This window comes from Nyctibius grandis, chromosome 2 (assembly GCF_013368605.1).
Source record: "Nyctibius grandis isolate bNycGra1 chromosome 2, bNycGra1.pri, whole genome shotgun sequence".
NCBI classification, from domain to species: domain Eukaryota; kingdom Metazoa; phylum Chordata; class Aves; order Nyctibiiformes; family Nyctibiidae; genus Nyctibius; species Nyctibius grandis.
In genome coordinates this window covers 101,682,550-101,699,115 of record NC_090659.1, presented here as the reverse complement: position 1 = coordinate 101,699,115, position 16,566 = coordinate 101,682,550, and the positions used below count along the sequence as shown (strand labels likewise).

The window sequence follows — 16,566 nt, the reverse complement described above, 5'->3', positions numbered from 1 at the left end:
AGTGTCAGGTGAAGGCAAGTTGTCACTGGGAAAATAAATAAACAAATCCCTACTCTTATTCATCCTTCTCGCTTTGAAGTGGTAGGATTGATGACTTTGTTGAATTGCTTTTAAGGCAACAACTGATTGCTGTGACATGTTAGCATATCCAGGTTAAATTCACCAGTGTCAGATTTTTTAATATTGAATTGTGTTAATAAACAGTATCTCAATGGTCCTTTCCAGGTCTTTATTTTTCATTTTATAAGTCATATAAAGTCCTACAAATTTAAAATTCAAGATTATACTAATTTTCTATTTGTGGTTAGGTAAAACAGCGAAGTTGAATCTTGCATATCTTTGTAGTAAGATTTTAACTTTCATCTATACTAAGCATAAAATAAGAGTACTTCAGTATCAGAGGGCACTAGCTGCTGCTGAAGTTATTGATATTAGATATGAACCTGAACTGAGATTTTTCTGAAATGCTATCTGCATTTTCCTTAAACTGAAGCTTACCAAGAGAAAAATTACTTAAAAACTTCGGAGTTTGTCATAGTTCTGTGCTATAGATAATTTACTACCCCATCTGATATGCAACATTTTTAGATGTTGTATTCAAAAGACACTTTTAATTCCGTGGAACATGGAAAATGCTTAGAAAGTTGGACACTGGCATTTATCCTCCGGAGTAGAGGAAAAAATGTTAACTCCTAGTTTGTAAAGTGAGAGAAGATAATTATGCACCAGATATGTTTTCAAGATGCATTTATTTGGATTATCTTTGTGCCATCCATCACCTTAATTAAGACTGTGGTTTGCACTTGGTAACATCTTTCCATGTGGTTGCACTTTTGTTCTCATTTCAAACATCTGGTCTTCAGCAATAGTAATAGCACTCCAGAAAACAAATGTCCAGTCCCCTTTTGTATCTCTTAGAGAGCTTCTGATAGGACAAGGGTATCCGTGGTACTAATTTTCAAAATTATCAGAAGTAATAAAAACCTGCAATTATATCTCACAGAAGGAAGCATTTATTTCAGCCCTAATGATTGTGTGTTTTGGGATAATGCAGATCAGGAAGCTTTTGTCTGTAACAATTTGATCAAAAATAAATCCTCAATTAAGAGTTTCTTCTAAGATAATCCTTCTGGGGAATAAGACAGATCTGACTTTCATCTTCAGTTGTAAGAATGACATTCACAACTGACACTGTCCTCCTCTTGCTTCCCACAGTGTGTGTACATGCTTCTGCATATTTCTGAGGTATATATGTACTCTGTAAAGATTTGGCCAGCTTTTAAGCGAAGTATCTTTGATTCAATTTTCAGAGTTAAATGTTACCACTACCAAAGCTGAGGAAGATTGAAAGTTCTTAATTTTATCCTTTCCTGTCAGTCACTCTGTACTTGTGGGTCATTATTGCTCAATTGTCACTGAAGTGCAAAAATTGAATCTTTATTGGGTTTACTTATCACAGAAGATGCAATTTAAAGGGAAATTTAGCATTTAAGAACTGGACATTACCATGTGAATCTTCATGCCTTGTTTGAAAGTTAGTGCAGCTTTTGTCCTGTCACTTGGGTTGTTCGTGATCTATTTGGGGTTTTTTGAAATGTTGTGGTTTCAATAAAATAGAGGTGTGTATAAAGCCTGATTAGATTAATTTTAAGGTTTAAGCTCTTTAGTAGGCATTTTTATCATGTACTGTGTTTAATAATGCCTTTTTATCTAATTCTTTGAATGCTTTATATAGTTTTCATGATAATGGATTTAAGACTACAGTATTTACTCTTTGTAAGTATAAAGGGCAAATGATGAAGAAGTTAAACAATATTTGTCCTGCTTAAATGAATAATTATTTCTGAATAAGAATATAACTTGATTCCTACTCCAAGTTATCAAAGGAAAGAGCTGTACTTACTACTTCTGAATAGAATTCATTAGTGTTTTAAGTGAGAGATACATAAAACTTCTTAATTCTTTTGTGTTTGATCTGAAGAAAGGCACAATATACTTCACTGAAATAAATTTTCTAAGAACAGTGAATGCTCAAGTCTATTAATGCACTCATTAAGTGGACATCAGTTCGCAAAGCTCGTGTGAAGATGCTTTTGTTACTGGGATAACCTTTTTAAATATGGTTGTAGGTTACAGAAAAACCCATTCCTCTTTTGATATGAAAATTAGCAAATGGTTGGAGTGGAGAGGGCAATTTGGGTGTGCAAGTCAAGTAACAATACTTTCAGCATGTTGAAAATGTTTTCACTTGCTGTTGTCTTAAAAACACAATTCATTTAGTCACCTATCATAATATCTAATTGATCTTAATTTATGGTGACTTGTAGCATGGATTTTGAGCTATCATTGTTAGGAATAATTTGGCAACTTTGAGGACTAGAAATGGGCTACTTCTTTGGCAGGAGCCCCTTGCTAAAGGAAAACCATCATGCTGAACAAAAGTATCTTACGGGCTAAGTGAGGTCTCTGAGGGGCAATTTGGACTGTGCTGGTCCAATGCACAGCTAAAACTGTCAGTGCACAGCCAAAACTCTTTCACACCCATGTGGAACTTGTAGGAAGTTCCAAAGAATATTTTCATTGCTAAGTTGGGGCAAGGTAATAGGTGTGTGGTAACAGGCTGTAAAATGTGGTGCCACGGAAAATATTTTTGGTTTGAAGTCACTTCTGCTGTTGATTTGGGGGCGGGGAGGTGGCAGTGAAGTCCATGGAAACTTTTCCTTTTTTTTTTTAAGTACCTGTTTTTCAGCAATGCAAACTTATTGGGATTTAATTAAGTCAAATAATTACTTACTTTTTTACTAATTAACCTTCATAATCCATGTGCTTGTTTTTCAGTAAACCTGATATGTCTCGATTGAGGCTGGCTGCAGGGAATGCTATTGTGAAGTTGGCACAAGAACCTTGTTACCATGAAATCATCACCTTAGAACAGTACCAGCTGTGTGCGCTAGCCATAAATGTAAGGAAATTAGGTGGGACTTGTGGGTTATCAGCAAATGTATGGGTATCTGTGTTGTTTGTTCTGTATGTTGTATATACTTCTGCTAATCTGATTTTATGCAAAACATTCAGCTGTGGCCTGAAAACTGCCTTTGGATGAGAATTACATCTATAGTACGGGGATGCTAACTTAAAGTAGTGAAATGTTAGAGTATTGATAAACCAAGGAATTCAGAACTGATTTAAAGTAATATCTCAGCTGCATTACAATATTATTAGAAGTTGAAATGAGATGATATAAAGTACGTTGGACTGTGGGGACAACAGTGACTTTGATTTCTTGATACTTGGGTAGAATATGTTTGGAAGGCAGAGTTCTGCAAAGGTAGTCGGCATCCTTTAAATATTAGAAGATATAGGGAGAGATTTCTCGGTAGATGTTGGAATTTTCATCCTTAATTCCTGCCTGTGAGCCCAAAGTAGCAGAAAGGAAATAACTTTCAAATTGTAAGTAAAGGTATAGAGATCCTCTGTGTTCTTGTCTTGTGGACTTAGCAGATTCTACAGAAATTGATTCCTACCCCAAGAGTAAGGAAATCATGGAGGGACTCATGTTGATATTTTGTGTAACTGCTGGTATTTTCCTGACTCTACAGAAGTCAAGAAATCCTCTGGAAGGAATCCCTTCCATAAGATATCTTCAGCAATAATTCTATTCCATTGTAGACCTTAATTCCAGTGACTGGCTAAAGCTTTAAAAGCTGCAACCCATTTTAAATGTCAAGAGATTTGAAATTGGCATTTAATATTAGAAAATAAAAAGTATAGCTCCTGTGTAGATGATGTTTATTTTCATGTAGAGTATCTTCTTAAGTTCTGAAGTTGTTTGGAGTTGGGTACATTTAGGCCAGAAAAATCATTCATATATCAGAGGAGGACTGTATTAGGCTTGTATATTGTTTTAACATTGTTTATGTGGATTTTAAGGTTCTGTGTTCCTATGGAAAGGAACCCTTACTCAAATGCTATGAAAAACGACAAATGGAAGAAAGCTTAAAATTACTTAAGCAGATGAAATCTAACAAAAGTGGAGCAGAAATTCAGTGGTAATAACTGAAGGTCTTTTACACCCAAAGCGAGTACTGATACTTTTCAGTCTTCCTATTCCAAAACCCAATAGAAATGTTAGTCTTGTGTCAAAATGAGTTTTAAAGATTTTTACATGTCAGAACAAAATTAGTAGAGAGGAAAATAGCCACTTACAGTAAGGACAAATAAGGTCTGTCTATGTTCTGGAAAGGATACTTTAGCTGGATAATGTCATGCCAGACTAGCCTTGCCAATATAATATTTGCACGTTCTGTTTTCTTCTGATCCCAGTGATCAAAATCTGTTCATTTCTTCTGTTCAGATGCACAGTAACTGTAATGGTTTCAGTGCCTTTTGCACTTAAAAGTGGTATTGTATTAATCTGCTATGGAAACCATCTGTATAGTTGTTTTTGAGATATTTGCATGCGTACATATGCATACATATATGTTTATGCTTGAATGTTTAGTATTGGAATCCGTTTCCTGATGGTAGACACTGATAATTCTAAAAGTTTATTCAATCTTAACACTATCAAGTCTAGGCACAAATTAGGACCCTCAAGTAATGTCAAGGCCAACTCTAATATTATGTAATTTAATTTATATCAAATTTTCTTTAAGGGACAGATCAGGAAGCAGATTAAACAAAAGGAAAAGCTTAATTTTTAAGGTCTGTAATGGTTGCACAGGTTCTGCTGTGGTTCTGTGCTGGCTATTTTTTTTTTCTTCAAGACTGACATTTTGTAACGCAGAATGATTAGGGTGCAGAATACATAATTAAGCGTTGTTGCTAATTGCTGTATTAAGGTTGCACTGGTGAACAGAGACTTTGTGATGATTAAATGCATGTAGTTATAGTCATTTTAAATTGTTATGTATGTGTTTGCCCAAACCTGTAAGCAGTTAGGTTCTTTGATCTGCAGAACAAATTTTGCTGTCAGCAGAGCTTCATATTGGAGTAGAAAATAATTGAGCGTAGTGTTAAGTACTTCAGTGTTTAACAGGCTTTAAGACTAGATTTAAGATCTAATAAGCTTTGCTGTTTAAAATTCAATTTTAATTGTATTTAGGATAAATCTTTTAAGATTGTGTGAATTTCATTTGTTAAAAAAAATCCCAAAGCTTTTTGAGCTTCCTTTGTCAACTCTGAGTGTTTTAATTGTTTAAGTATGTCTTTGTCCATTTTCAAGAATCAGAGTTGTGTCTGAGGGATACATGCTGCTTTGCAAATATTTTTTAAAAATACTTTTAAATGGTGAACTTCTGATGAATTGGCATTAAATTCAGAGAAGTAGATATGTAAAAGTGGGCTAATACATAGGTTTTATTTATATGCTAGAAAAAATGTAGGACTTGGTTGAGTTTGGTCCCACTTCTTCTCAGTGAACTAGTGTAACTGAGCTGAATTTGAGATTATTATCAGTATTAAAAGATAAAGAAATAAAAATCATTCCTATTTGTGCCACGCAACACCATCTGTAACAATGAGCTATACCTTCCTTTGTCCCCTCTGAGTCAAGGAGGACATGCTTCCTTGTGAATATACCAACTAGGCACAGGTCTCTTCTAAGCTTTCCAAAGGCTTTAGACTGAGGTGATGTTACTGAGCAGGAAGAGGGCTATATCTTAGCCTTCTGTTGGGAGGGGTGGATTTGCTATAAAGAGACAGTAGATCTTGAGTAGGTCTCATGGTTTGGGTTTGTGGTCTTGGGTTGCTTCAACTCTGGCTGCAGCAGGCATTGCAGGGTTTCAGTCCACAGAGGAAGACTAAGGCTTGAGGCACAGAAGGGAAAATGAAGGCTTGAAGCACAGAAGGGGCTTGATGAATTTCTGCTGGATTTAATTTTGAGGTAGGGGGAGAGGGAGGCTTCTTTTATCTAATACATGATCTCTTTTGATGCCATTTGCCAATTTAGCAGAGTCAGTGTTACCAGTAGCTATGTTTTGTCTCTGCACTTCCTGTTGGCTGATAGCTGGAAACTCTCTTCAGTTCTGTCCCATTTCAAAACTTTGTCATTTGACTAAAATAGCTGTTTATTCATGTTAATGTTTTTTCTTCATATTTAGAGATAACAAATCTTTCCTCTTGACCTTTTTTTTTTGTCAGGTTAAATGTCCCAAGCTGTTTTGGTGGCCTTGTTTACCTTATGCTTTTCTGTACATTTTCTTGTAACTGTTTTCCACACCTGTTTCTGTTACCTTCCTTGGCCTCTGTTACTAAATGGTTGTGCTATATTGAATGGTGTCTTAAAGTATGTAGGTTATTTTCATATAGAGAATTTTAAAGTTCATATCTTTTCTGGAAAGAAGTTGCTTAATAAGTTGTAGAAGTACAGTTGCCACCTCCACATTATTTTACTTTGTGTTCTTTGTTAACTATTAGACATGGATTATTCTCTTCCGTGGTCAGTCATAGTTCATAGGTTTCCACAGTGTAATGGAAATGCTTGGTACTCTCTTCAGCGTTTGACCTTATCTTATCTGGCCATTCTGTTGAATTTTATTTGATTTCTAATATTAATGGCTTGGTGAAAATTTGTGAAATCACGATAGTGAGATCAACACAGTGGTTACTGGTTTCAGTGCAGATCTTTGGCTTTGGCGCCACGAAGCAAGTGGTCCTATTGTAAACAGTTTCATTAACTCCATGCCTCAATACTATGCTAAATTAGGCCTTGGGTCCTGAGTGTGATATCTTCCTGTACAGTTTCTGAACCTTAACTCTTCTCCTGATCTTAAGTGAAGCTTCAACTGATTAATGCAATTTAATTGCTCTGAATTGGCATTAAAATTATTCTTACAATTCCTATGTTTCTGTGGCTGCAAGGTCTGAAATTGATTTTGGCGTATTTACCCAGGCTTCCATGTTTTTATTTCACAGTCTATATTACTTTTAGAAAAGTTTACTGTCACCTTTTTTGTTTTTGCTTTTTTTTTAATAGGATGAATGTTACCAAGTGAGACAAATATTTGCTCAGAAACTTCACAAAGGCCTTTCTAGACTACGGCTGCCACTAGAATATATGGCTATTTGTGCACTGTGTGCAAAAGATCCAGTGAAAGAGAGAAGAGCTCATGCTAGGCAGTGCCTTGTGAAGAACATAAATGTCAGAAGGGAGTATCTGAAGCAACATGCAGCAGTTAGTGGTAAGAGAATAGAAGTCGCTTTTTGGTACAAGTGCTATAGTTCAAATGTAAATGTGAGTAGACTGTGAAAATACTGATGGTTTTCTGGTTTTGTACATAGAATGGCTGTAAATTTCACTTAAGAGGTATCTAATGAAAACCGAAAACAGAGTCCAGATTTTCTCTTGAATTTTTTAATAGGCGTTTCTGAGATCTTTCAGTTTTGTTAGAAGCTGTGCAAATGCTTATGTCTAAGTATATTGGAAGTGAAGTAGTTTTTCAAGGCAGTTATGTGTACTGTTTGAACTTAATGGTTAATTATGTTGTAAGTGAAGTGACAATGATTAATTTTACTTCAGTAATTAATAATATGCAACCTTAATGACATAAATGCTGTACTAAACTGACTATCTTTGCTCTGCTATATTCGGTAGCTTCTTATCTTGTCTTATGCTGGCAAATAGCTATATTTGTAGGCACTTCAGGATGAGTTTACGTAATTTTTTCTTCCCAGTGCCAGCAGTCTGATCATGGGAATGCTTTGTAAGTTATTATGGAATGATGTTAGCTATTTCTCTTTTATAAAATCAGTCCTTTTCCCTTTTGACTTACTTAAAGCTACACACATACAGTATAACACTGGTATATGGTTATAGGAAAAAGTAGACCTTTCTGAAGAGCCATGGGCATTTTGAATAAGAGTTTTTGAAAGTTGTATTTCTTTGAAAGATTACTGATGGTTTGGCCTTTGTGAAAAGGAGGGGATTTTTTAATCTCTCTTAGGATAGACCAGACCTGTTTTGTGAATCTGATCTCACAGATGCTGTCAGATAACGGATTTCCTTCTGCATTTCTGAATCACAGACTTTATATTAGCCATGTCAGTCTGTGTGTGCCTTAGTCCTGTTAGACTTTGATCAGAGAATAAGTCTGCAGAGAAATCCTTTTGTGTATTGTTAATTATACTTAAAGAAAAAAGAAGACATAGTGGTGCTTTTCTCCCTCCTCGATAACACATGAAGAAGAAAAATCCATTGAGCAAATGCCTGTAAGTCATCCTAAGACTATTCCTCTTGAAAGTTGAAAACTCTTTTTAGTTATGTAGGAGGAAAGTATAAGAATTCTCATATGATTAAAAGTAATTGCTGATTCCCTAACTGTATTAAGGTAGATGCTGCAAAGTTACTATCAAAACTCTGTAGAGGAAATGAAGAGGAGCCTAGGTGTGTGTGATTCCTCTTATCCAGCAGGACCTCAGAGTGTGCCTGATGATTTTTTTTTTTCTTGCTGAAAGACTTACCTTGAGTGATGCCATTGATTTGATATATACTATAATCCATGAGGAGTCTGGATTAAATATAGATTGCAGGATTTTTTGAGGATTACAATGTTAACTTTGTGACATTCAGATTTACCAGTCTGAGCTTTTAACAAATAAAATATCTTGAACTGTTTGCATTTTCAAAAAACTGTTATTGTGGTAGTACAGCTGAAGCTCAGTTCTGATAAGATCATACTATTTAATCATGTCTCCCTCTGTCATTCTCCCTACTGGCCATGCAGTGACTGAGGGTAGTGATGACCATAGTGCCTCCTTTGAAAAGCTTCCACAAAAAAACTAGAACTGAGAATCTGCATCTTTGATTAACGCATCTATTTTTCTGAATTTATAAATGTGTGATTTTGTGATACTTTTTTTATTGAAAACTTGATACAGGTGAGAACGATATCTTTGTGATATTTTGGGGGATTTTAGCATTTGTTGAAAAGATGGTAAACTTCTGTATACCTTGGCTAAGGAAAACTTCCTAAGGACTGGTACCAGACAGTAAAATGCCTCTTTCCTCCCCACTGACCTTTTACAGGCTGGCAGGAATTACTTTCAGGCCTCTTAAATTCTCTGAATGCTATTCAGAGTGGAAGCCACTTAAGAAAAGACCTATTTTGATTGTGTATCTGTCACTAGTTTCATCTGGGTAGAGACTTGTGTCTTGTGCGGGAATCTTTATTTTCTAAGGCTGGGCTTTTGCTTGCAAGTCAGTAAGTGGAAAAATGACAACAGTAAAAACTAATTTTTTTAACAAATTTTGCTCCTAAAGGCCTGTCATGAGAGTTTTTGGCACATTCTAGTTTCAAGTGCTGGTGGTTCATGTCTGTAACACCACCGCACCTTTTGGGTTGTGTGTGTCTTCATTAGAGATGAGGAAAGAATGTGTAAATACTACTTTTTGTCATGATGGGTTAAATATAATATGTGTCAATATTTGTACTTTTCCTGTTTTGTCTGGATCTGGTTCACTTTGTTTTCCAGACCCAGTTGGAATTATTGCTATAGTTGTATTAGAAATTGTACAAGGCAGGAAGTTAATGAAACACTGAGTTCATGAGCTTTTGATGAGCATTCTATTGAAGTTGCTAATTAATGCAAATAATAGCGGATTGGTTTGCCTGGGACACGTCTAAGGCAAGCCAGTCTGGCTAGTGTTCTGAAATCATAATTATGTTCTTTTTCTTCCCTGCTGCATCTTTATTTTTTTATTTAATTACACAAACAACTGCTGGTTGAAATGCAGGACAGTGCTTGAAGTGAAGGATGTTTTTAAAGTTAATAGTGGAATATCAATTGAAACACATGAAAAACTGCTTTGCGAAGTACACTGGATTTCAATTACATAAATATAGCTTGAAATAGAAAGAGATTGGGTGATTTTACTGTTTCTTTCAAGTCTTGTGATGGCTCACAGTCTATGTAGTAGAGATATTACTCTTAATTATTTATTAACTGCATCAACTGCAACGGCTGTCTAAAAGTGTATCCTTGGAACTTGACAGCACTGTCTTCTGTGGGCCTTTATTCATTTTGAATGCTTTCCTTTCTATTATGAATGAATCCAAATGTTTTATGTAGGCCGTGCATTATCCCTATTTATGCAGACCTTTAAGAATAGGATAGATTGAGTAAGACTTAAGGATGGCATTTATTTCGTCAGTCTTGTGAAATCTACAATAATGATGTATTTTATTTGATATGCACAATATTTGTCAACCACATCTCATATGAGTATATTAGAGATAAAAATGTCAGTGTTCTAAAGTATTTTAAAATAGTTTTCAAATATTATTACATGTAATGATTTACAGATGTTTGGAATTCTTATTCATAAGCTAATTATGGGATAGTTAAAAGCTTACTGAAAGAAGACTTTCCAGACTTGGTCATGTCTTTCATGACCACTCACTAGCTCAAAAATGTGATTTTTTTCAAAAGCAGAGCCAGGAATTTCCCTCTTTCCTTCACATGTACATTCAAGTGTTTATCCATAGGCCTGTTAATACTATGCCTTTGCATTTGTCACAAGCACTCAAGATCAGATGCTTGTACTGTAGTAGTATACATAGAATACTAACATGCCTTCCTTGTCTATCGTCCTGCCTGTTGCCCAGGGTACAGGTTTAATAACTTAGGTGTGCTGTGCATCCTCTAGTTCCTCTCAGTCATTAGGCTAAAGAAAGCAGCATGAATATTTTCTGCAAAACACTTCTTGACTTTTGGTGTACAACTTGCCTTTTTGTTGTCCTTGCCCTGTGGGATATGACCTTTTTTATTCTGATTTTCGTAATCAAACTTTGAGGTGCTGAAGTTCACTCTGCATAGTGTTGGTTAGCTCTGGAATTTGTTCGTTATCGTATGGAATGTGTATTTTGTGGTCATAACTCTGAGAGGGCTTTTGGCAACAATCCTTACTTTCTGAATCCCTGAGGAAAAGAGGCCATCTGACTGTCATGATGTAGGAAACACTTTCTCCTGCAGTCCTTACTTAGGACTACTTGCAAGTCTCAGAGGATGCTAGAAAAAGTTTTGAATGCTTTGGATGTTATAGTTCAGTTGTGCTGCTCTGTTCAAGTGGGATTGAGCCTTTCAAACTCAGTCCACTACTGCTTTGTTATAGCTTTCATGTTACCTCCTATCCCTTCTTTAAACAGGTAAGGTAGTATGTGGGTCTGGAGATCATGGTGGCAATTTGACTGCAAAGCCCCCCTGCAAAGGTCATTTCTTTCTGTTCTGTTGACAGCAAGGCTGTACACTGCAATGTCCAAAGAAAGAATAGTAGCTTATCCTGCAATTCTGCTGGTCTCACATCTTGCAGTTAACATGGATTTTGTGATCTATGCTCACTTATGGTTACAAAGTCTTTCAGAATACAGGCTTTGAACTGAGGAAAGGATTGGGAGTAGGAGGTGATGGTAGCTGTATTCTCAAGGTAGCTAGAACATACGCAGCCCTGAGTGAGAGAGACTTAAAATCTTAATTTTTGCATGCATGAAACATCTGCACATCAACCATGAGATGCAACATCATAAAGAAATGATAGGCCCACGTGTGCCTATACTTTATCTTAATATATGCGGAACTTAAATTTTGCTCTTTCGTCTGTAGTAGAAAAGCATATTTCTTGGTATGTCGTTTTTTGATGCATCTTTCTTCTGCTTTTCAGAGAAACTGTTGTCACTTCTACCAGAGTATGTTGTTCCTTATACTATCCACCTTCTAGCTCATGACCCAGATTATGTCAAAGTCCAGGACATTGAACAACTCAAGGACATTAAAGAGTAAGGCCTACTTTTAATAGCGTTATTTCTAGGGTTAAAATAATCTAACTTTATTCTAAGTGACATTTTGATTCATTGTGGTACCCTGATACACTGTCCAGTGCACATAATGATGATAGTATATATACTTTTTTAGTGCTCTGTGATATCTTACAGAGGAACGTTCACTTTCTGCACATTTTACCTTAATTTCTTTCTTCTAAGGAATTGGTTTCTCAGAGTTGGAGTGGTTCAGATGCATAATACTAGTAAAACCTATAGTAAACCACTTTGTCAAATGAGCTTTTTTAAAGAGTTTATTTTGCATTTGTATTCATGAGGAGTACTGCATTTCTCCTTTAGGTGCCTGTGGTTCATACTGGAAATACTGATGGCTAAAAATGAAAACAACAGTCATGCATTTATCAGAAAAATGGTAGAAAATATCAAACAGACTAAGGATGCTCAAGGACCAGATGATCCAAAAATGAATGAAGTATGTGATACTTTTTGATTAGAAATTGCATTTAATTCTGGCCTGCTTCTGTAAATGAGTTGCTTTTTGTTTATACACCAGCTTTAAAATGTCTTTCAATAGAATTGTATGTGGGAGATAATACTTTATATACTGTAATGATTATATTTGTTGTAGTATAGATGACAGTTATTTTCCTGTGCTTCAGTACATCTTGCACATTTGCAAGGGAGTTGTAATAATATGCAGTCCTTCTGTTTCTGACTCAGTAAGATTATTAAATGCTAACTTTAAATATATATAAACTATAGTGGATTATTTAAACAGTAAAAACTAAAGTGCTTTGTAATACTTCATTTTAAAGTGCAAGAGTAAGCTTAGTGTAGGAAAAAAAATACATGCATTAGATGTCTCCAGTGTGTATTGTGTAGTGAATGTCTCAAACCCTGGTCTTGTTTTTGAGGTTTTTGCATCACATAATGTACAGATTTGTCACTTTTCTGCTTTTCCCCCAGAGAGATTCGGCTTTGAAACCATGGCATACACTATTCTTAAGTGTAGAAAGATCGTGAAAACTAGCTCTCTTCCAGCTGCTGGGCCTACAGTGCTTTTGTCTTTTGCTGCTATATTTTACTACCCTGCAATACACTGTTTAAGATGCAGGCTAATGTTAAGTGTTTAAGATGATTGCTTTTAAACTGTGAGTTCTTGTAGTTCTGTGCTCAAAATACTGTCTTGACTTGTCAAGATTGTGATGAACTTCTAATGTGTTATTTGTTTGGTTTTTTAAATTATTTACAGAAACTATACACAGTCTGTGATGTAGCAATGAATATCATTATGTCAAAGAGTACAACATACAGTTTGGAATCCCCTAAAGACCCTGTACTTCCAGCCAGATACTTTACACAACCTGACAAGGTATACTTTGGCATTTAATTTTTCTTGAGATAAGTCTATTTAGATCTTTGTTAGTTGTAATTTGGGCATTATTTTCAATAGTTCTTGTAACTTCAGACTTCTCCCTACTATCATGTAGTTGAAAATGTATGTATGTATATGTTTTCATAAATATTTACATATGTGTACACACATTGATTTCCCCCCCCACTCCCCAAAATATTGTTGTTCAGGTTTAAAATTTCAAAAGCATAAATGATGTAAAGAAAATCTTTCAGTACTGCCTCTAAAATGTATGTGTCTTGTTCATTGATTATTGCTGTGAATTTTTTTTCCCCTCCTCTCCTTTCTTTACAGAATTTCAGTAACACCAAAAATTATCTTCCTCCGGAAATGAAGTCGTTTTTCACTCCTGGAAAGGTACGTATGGTGTGGGGTTTTTTTTTGGTTTTGTGTTTGGTGCTGTGTTTGTGGTTTTGGTTTTGGTTTGTGGTTTTTTGTTTGGTGTGTTGTTTTGGGTTTTTGTTTGGGTTTTTTTTGGGTTTTGTTTGTTTGTTTGTTTTTTTTAAGAAACTAACATGTAGTTAATTAAACACTTCAAGTTTAAGAAAACATTGTTTCTGCCCGAAGGGTTTATATACCAAAGGTTAGTAAACCGGTATAAAGAAAGAGATAGGGAGAAGAGAAAACTGCTACTGTCTCTGCTGGGTTGTGGTAATAGTAGGCAAAGCCTGTTGTCTTCGAAAAGAGAGAGTCAAAAAAACCCCACACCTGTAATATTTGACAAGTTAGCAAAATGGTTAACTTTTTCTTCTGCAGAAGACTACAATATTGCATATGAAGTGGCAGCTATGGAAAAATCGAATACAAATTATTTTTAAAGTCACATAAATTAATCTTTGGCAAAGCTGAATACCATTTTACAGTATCTTACAAGATAACTGACTGTTCTGTGGTTATATTAATTTGTTCTTTCTAAATATGCATTGTATTGAATGGCAGTGTTCTTTCTTCACTAAAGTAAACCCAGGTACTCTTTAGAATAAAATTAAAATCTAATAAAGGAAAAGACCAATTGTGGTTTTCATCTGGATTAATGTGTCCTGTTCTAGATTACAGGAGAACATTCATTCTCTACCTTGCAAAAGAAATAAAAGTTCAGCTTCTTCATTACCCGGAACATTGCTAATGAAGCATTACTTGTGAGCTAGTAACTTACTAATAGAGGAGGAATGCAAGTTAGGAAAAAATGCAGATGTACAGGAGCATCTTTTTGATTAGCAGTTGAAAGCCAACATTTATTGATTGGATTATATCATAACTATATTGTGCATTGGAGTATTTGAACTCTACGTACTAGAGATTTGCTTCTTACTGAAGACACAAAAGTTTTTAAAAGGAAGTTGTGTGTTTTCCAGTTTCTGATCAGTAGTCAATATAAAGTTTTCTCCTCCAGTTCTTGACATAAAACATTCTTGCTAGTTTGTCCCAAACTTATATTAAGTGTACTGTGACATTATTAAACAAGAAACATGGTTTATGCTATCGTGAAAAATCACAGAATCGTGGAACGTTTGAGGTTGGAAGGGACCTCTGGAGGTCATCTAGTCCAAAGCCCCCACTTTCCAGGACTTTCCTCATATGAGAAATGCTAGAGTCCCTCCTTCATCTTAGTGGCCCTTTGCTGGAATCTCTCCAATAGCTCCATATCTCTCATATATCCTAATTGAAATTCTTTTGAATCCTAAGGTAGCTTTCATATTACTTTAAATTTCTAGTGCCAGGTACGCTAGCTCCTTTTTTGTTGTTTTGAAATTTTATAACAAACAGCAGTGGTGTATTTGACCACCAAAAATTTTCGCTTGCTTCATCATGATGAGAGCAATGCGAAGTGAGAGTTGGTAGACCAACCAATAGAGAGGGAGTAGTATTTTTGGGAATGGAAGACTAGCTTGAGTGGATGTTAGTGGGGTGGATATAAGCAGGGAACAGTGTATCTGAGAGCAGCAAGGCTTTGCATGTAGGTTCTGTGGTAAGGGAGGAGCTGTTAGTGTAGGCCCTGTTAATGTTAGTCCCTACTTAGTAGGAAGTCCAGTCCGATGTGAATTTGAACATCTCTCTGCTTTTGAGCTCTTTCTGTATTCGCTTATTGATTAATGTTAAGTTCTAAACTAATAGATGTAAATTCTTAAACTGGATTTTGTTCTCCAAGGTCTATTTTTGGAAAGGATACGCTGGTTTTTTGTGCTCAGTGCAGAGTGAATCTTTGGTGTAAGCGTAAAATTCCCTGCGGCTATAAAAATATAACCAGCACATCCATGGTGCATATCTCTGAAAAAGGAACACTCAAAGCTGCTATGACATGCATGTTGAACTTCTTTTTTAGCTGTCACTAATTTTAGACATAGCTAGAATCTAATATAGAAATAGAAGATGGAACATCCTAGATAATGAGAAATGTGGGTAATGGTCTTTAATTCAACACTTTTGTACGTGGGTGTTTGGCATAAAGGTGCATTCTCTTTAGGAGTAATTGAACTCTTTCAACTCTCTCTAAAGTTAGTATGAGCTGAAGGTATTTGGCATGGCTGAAAGACAATCCACTTAAATTAATAACCTGAAGCTCACCAGTGTCTGGAAATTTTGGCATCTATTAAAAGCCTAACATTTTCAAATCTCTGCATGAAGTATAAGAATCTTCTCCACAGTATTTGATTTTTGAGATTCTCATTCATTCCCAGTTGAAACTGGTGTGGTTTGCCATTACAGCTAAGCCAGTTTAATGGCTTCTTTGCTGAAAGGGCTGTCCTGCTGCTATTTCTGTTTTGCCAGTACAGATGCTTATCTGATCCAAATGGTGAGCTGGTTCAGGCAGCTAGATCAGCAGAAAGCAAACTGCACAAAAAGTGCTGAAGTGGCTTACTGCAAGGTCAGGTGAACACCCAGTACTGCCAATGAGAAGAGGACAGAATATAAGGGTAGAGAGAACACCATTTTTGGTGGCAGCCAGCTATTTGATAACAGCTTTGTCAGCTTCCTTCTGGTGTCTGTTGTAACTTTCATATGAAAATGTTTATCAGTTCTTGTTGGAATTAAGATATTGATTGCAGAAAGTGAAATCTGTAAATATTTAAAGCATAGTACATGTTAACAATATCTGAACATGTAGCTTAAAATAAAGGAAATATATTTTTGGTTTCAGCCCAAAGCAGCCAATGTTCTTGGAGCAGTTAATAAGCCTCTTTCGTCAGCAGGCAAGCAGTCTCAATCCAAATCTTCACGAATGGAAACTGTAAGCAATGCCAGCAGCAGTTCAAATCCAAGCTCTCCAGGAAGGATCAAAGGGAGGTTGGTAGACAACAAAGGAGCTTAGATATTTCGTGTATTTGTAATGGAAACTTTGAATATTTCTATAATGTTTTCTAAGTGAGAAACAGAATT

The 16,566-nt window shown here is 35.7% G+C and overlaps 1 protein-coding gene across 3 annotated transcripts in view; it reads left to right on the top strand.

The window, feature by feature from the left end:
• The window catches only part of PDS5B (PDS5 cohesin associated factor B), a 128,987-nt gene that overhangs the window by 94,122 nt on the left and 18,299 nt on the right, over positions 1 to 16,566 (top strand). For all 3 annotated transcript variants that reach the window (XM_068422769.1, XM_068422779.1, XM_068422760.1), the window contains exons 24-30: positions 2,839 to 2,962; positions 6,977 to 7,181; positions 11,657 to 11,771; positions 12,114 to 12,246; positions 13,027 to 13,146; positions 13,483 to 13,545; positions 16,328 to 16,473. In XM_068422769.1, coding sequence (XP_068278870.1) covers positions 2,839 to 2,962; positions 6,977 to 7,181; positions 11,657 to 11,771; positions 12,114 to 12,246; positions 13,027 to 13,146; positions 13,483 to 13,545; positions 16,328 to 16,473 — 906 coding nt within the window. The remainder of the gene's footprint in view (positions 1 to 2,838; positions 2,963 to 6,976; positions 7,182 to 11,656; positions 11,772 to 12,113; positions 12,247 to 13,026; positions 13,147 to 13,482; positions 13,546 to 16,327; positions 16,474 to 16,566) is intronic.